The sequence below is a fragment of the Nestor notabilis genome, unplaced genomic scaffold, assembly GCF_000696875.1.
Source record: "Nestor notabilis isolate BGI_N333 unplaced genomic scaffold, ASM69687v1 scaffold21075, whole genome shotgun sequence".
Lineage (NCBI taxonomy): Eukaryota > Metazoa > Chordata > Aves > Psittaciformes > Psittacidae > Nestor > Nestor notabilis.
This window is the reverse complement of record NW_009930859.1, coordinates 16,869-19,616: the sequence shown is the minus strand read 5'-3', so window position 1 is coordinate 19,616 and position 2,748 is coordinate 16,869. Positions and strand designations below refer to the sequence as shown.

The following is a 2,748-nucleotide window of genomic DNA, read 5'->3' as shown; positions in this document are numbered from 1 at the left end:
CATCCAGGCTGTGTGGTGGACTGGGGAGGAAAAATGCATCATGTTCAGATATTGCCTTCATAGGAAGCTGGGCTGGGACAAAAACTTAGGAGCTGCTCAGCATTTTAGTGGCTAATAATAAAGACATAGCCCAGTTCTAGAACATTCTTGCTGCTGTTGTAATGTTCAGTCATTTGGAAATTTAGATTTATGTTTAAGCCCCATAAGGTTTTATCAGACTGTAGCTGTTTAAACAGAGATTGGGTTTAAAATGCTCCCGTACCAGGGTTTATATTCCTAGCTCTATGTAACCAAATTACTTCTACAAGTTACAGAGAGCTTAGTTTTATTTTTTAACGCAAATCTTCCCATTTCACAGTGGCCCAACTCTGATACTTGCTCTAACACGAGAAAATGCTGTAGCACACTGGAGAGATTTATTAGGCCCAAAGACTGTTGAGGAAGCTATGAAGGAAAATCCGAACAGGTAATACTGACAATAGTAAACCATCATTCACAGTGTCCAGTTTACTTCCACATTCCTCATCTCAGTCAATATCACATTCCAACTGGTGTAACTATAGTGCCATCATCTGGAAACTAATATATACTTCTGCTGTTTGTGAAGCTTTTCTTGGAAGAATTGTTGTATTGTGCATAGAAACGGTAGCACTTTTTGGGCAATAATGGCTGCTAAACATCATGAAAAGGGTACTGAAGTGAAAGGAGATCTGTTGAATCTAGTGTGAGGCATCCCTGCCCATGGCAGGGGGTTGGAACTAGGTGATCTTAAGGTCCTTTCCAACACAAACCATTCTATGATTCTATGATTCTGTGAATCAGAGAAAAAATACTGGTATTTTTTACCAATATTATTACTTTCTTTTTTTTCCTGAAATAGCACCATTATTTTATAGAACAGATGCTTATTTTCTCAGCTTAACGAAAACTTCACATCAGTGGAATTTTTACTTGTGACTAAGTTTCTCCTACACATTTTATAAATGTACATCCTAGTTTTACCTGCTATTGGTAAATTTCTCTAAGACACTGCTACTCTATCATCTTACCTGTTGCTGCCAGAAGGGCTGATTCATTAGGAAAGAGCTGGTATTACCTTGGGAGTGTAACAAGGTGAGAGTTGGGAGGGATGGTGTTGGTGTTTCAGGTGGTCAATTTAAAAGCTTATTCTTTTTGTAGATAAGGAAGGTTGCCTGCTCCTACAGAGACATCATCAAGCACTTATGTCACCAGATCAACATTCATTTATATTCACTGGGTTAAGGCTAGTCAAATAGTTCAGGCTCAAAATGGTTACTCCTTTAAGTAACTTTACTCTTTTAATGACTCTTAGTTTACGTGCACAGTATGCAGTCAGCAACGTACCAATTGGTCAGCTGCATGGCAGTTCCACACCTGATGATGCTCAGAAGGAATTGGAGTTCTTCTTCCCAGAGGAGCACACTTTTGCATTAATCAAGCCTGCTGCTGCTGCAAAGTATAAAGGTAAGTGATCTAGAAAGTATGGGCTACATCTACTGATGTAATTTCTACGTAATATTAGCAATGTCCACTGCAGTAATTCATGTCAGATGCATTCTTTTTATTCTCTGGAATATTTTTTCTGTGCAGAGAAATGCTTTTACAGGGCTTGCATAATTCACAGTGAGGCCTCAAATGTGACATTTCCTTTGCTAAAGCTCCCTATAGCCCTTTCTTCATGAGAGTGGTGGTGAATCCAAGTGAGGGAGTTCTTAGCTAAGTTAAACTGTTTAAAAGCCAGACACATGTGCAAACTAGCTGCCCAGCATCCTTCTAAGTCAAAGGAGAGAGGCTTTCCAAATTCATGTTACTTATTTCAGACAGGAATCTCTATTGCTCAAAAGGGGTCATTGCTCTCTTAGATGCATTCCCATCCCTCTTTTAACTTGCCATTAGACAAAGGGAAGGAGGAGGAAAGGTCAAAGCAAAAAGAACACCTGAAAGATTTTGCTGCCTCTTTTTGTAAACTCTGTATCTAAAGCCTCTTCCTGGCATTCTTCTTCTCTGTCATAACAAATCTCAGTAGTCTTTCTAATGTTAATTTATTATTGGCTTTTGTGAGTCTTTCTTTCCCTCTTGTAACAACCCAGATTGATTTTAGCAGGCCAGCTGGTGTGTGATAAAGCACTACAACTACAGTCCATGGTCTGTCCAATGTGAGAAACAACAGCGAATGCTACTGGTATGGTTTATAATGGTCTGGGTTTGTCACCTGCATTAGTGCAATGACGATGGTTTCTGTACATTTTAGAGGACTGTTGAAGTGTTTGTCATATTGTCCACGATTGATTGATGCTGTAAGTAGGATTTTAATAGTTATTGGTGACTTGGGGTTTTTTTAAAAAAGCATCTAGTATTTTCTGAAAGTTTTAGTTTGGGTGGTTTTTAGCATCTGAACTTTAAAATGACTTTTTGCATCTAAACCATTTCAATCAAGACTGAGTTTGCTTGTTATTCTCCTAGATGTCATTTTGCAGAAAGTGAAAGACGCTGGATTTACCATCTCAAAGTTTAAAGAAGAATCTTTAACTCGTGAAATGGCTGCACAGTTTTATCATGATCATGAAGGAAAACCCTTTTTTGAAGACTTATTGTCCTGTATGACTGAGTAAGTGTCTTGTTCTACAATCTGGAGGTATGTAAGTACACATCAAACTTCAAATATACAATGCCAACAGAACATGCTACACCCAAAATGGGCTAAGAACTTGATACTCTGACACTCTT

The 2,748-nt window shown here is 38.5% G+C and overlaps 1 protein-coding gene across 1 annotated transcript in view; it reads left to right on the top strand.

The window, feature by feature from the left end:
* Positions 1–358: 358 nt before the first annotated feature.
* The window catches only part of LOC104406586 (thioredoxin domain-containing protein 3 homolog), a gene marked incomplete at its 5' end in the record, with an annotated part of 3,103 nt that continues 713 nt past the window's right edge, over positions 359–2,748 (top strand). The window contains 3 exons of the mRNA XM_010015624.1: positions 359–466; positions 1,334–1,485; positions 2,485–2,629. Coding sequence (XP_010013926.1) covers positions 359–466; positions 1,334–1,485; positions 2,485–2,629 — 405 coding nt within the window. The remainder of the gene's footprint in view (positions 467–1,333; positions 1,486–2,484; positions 2,630–2,748) is intronic.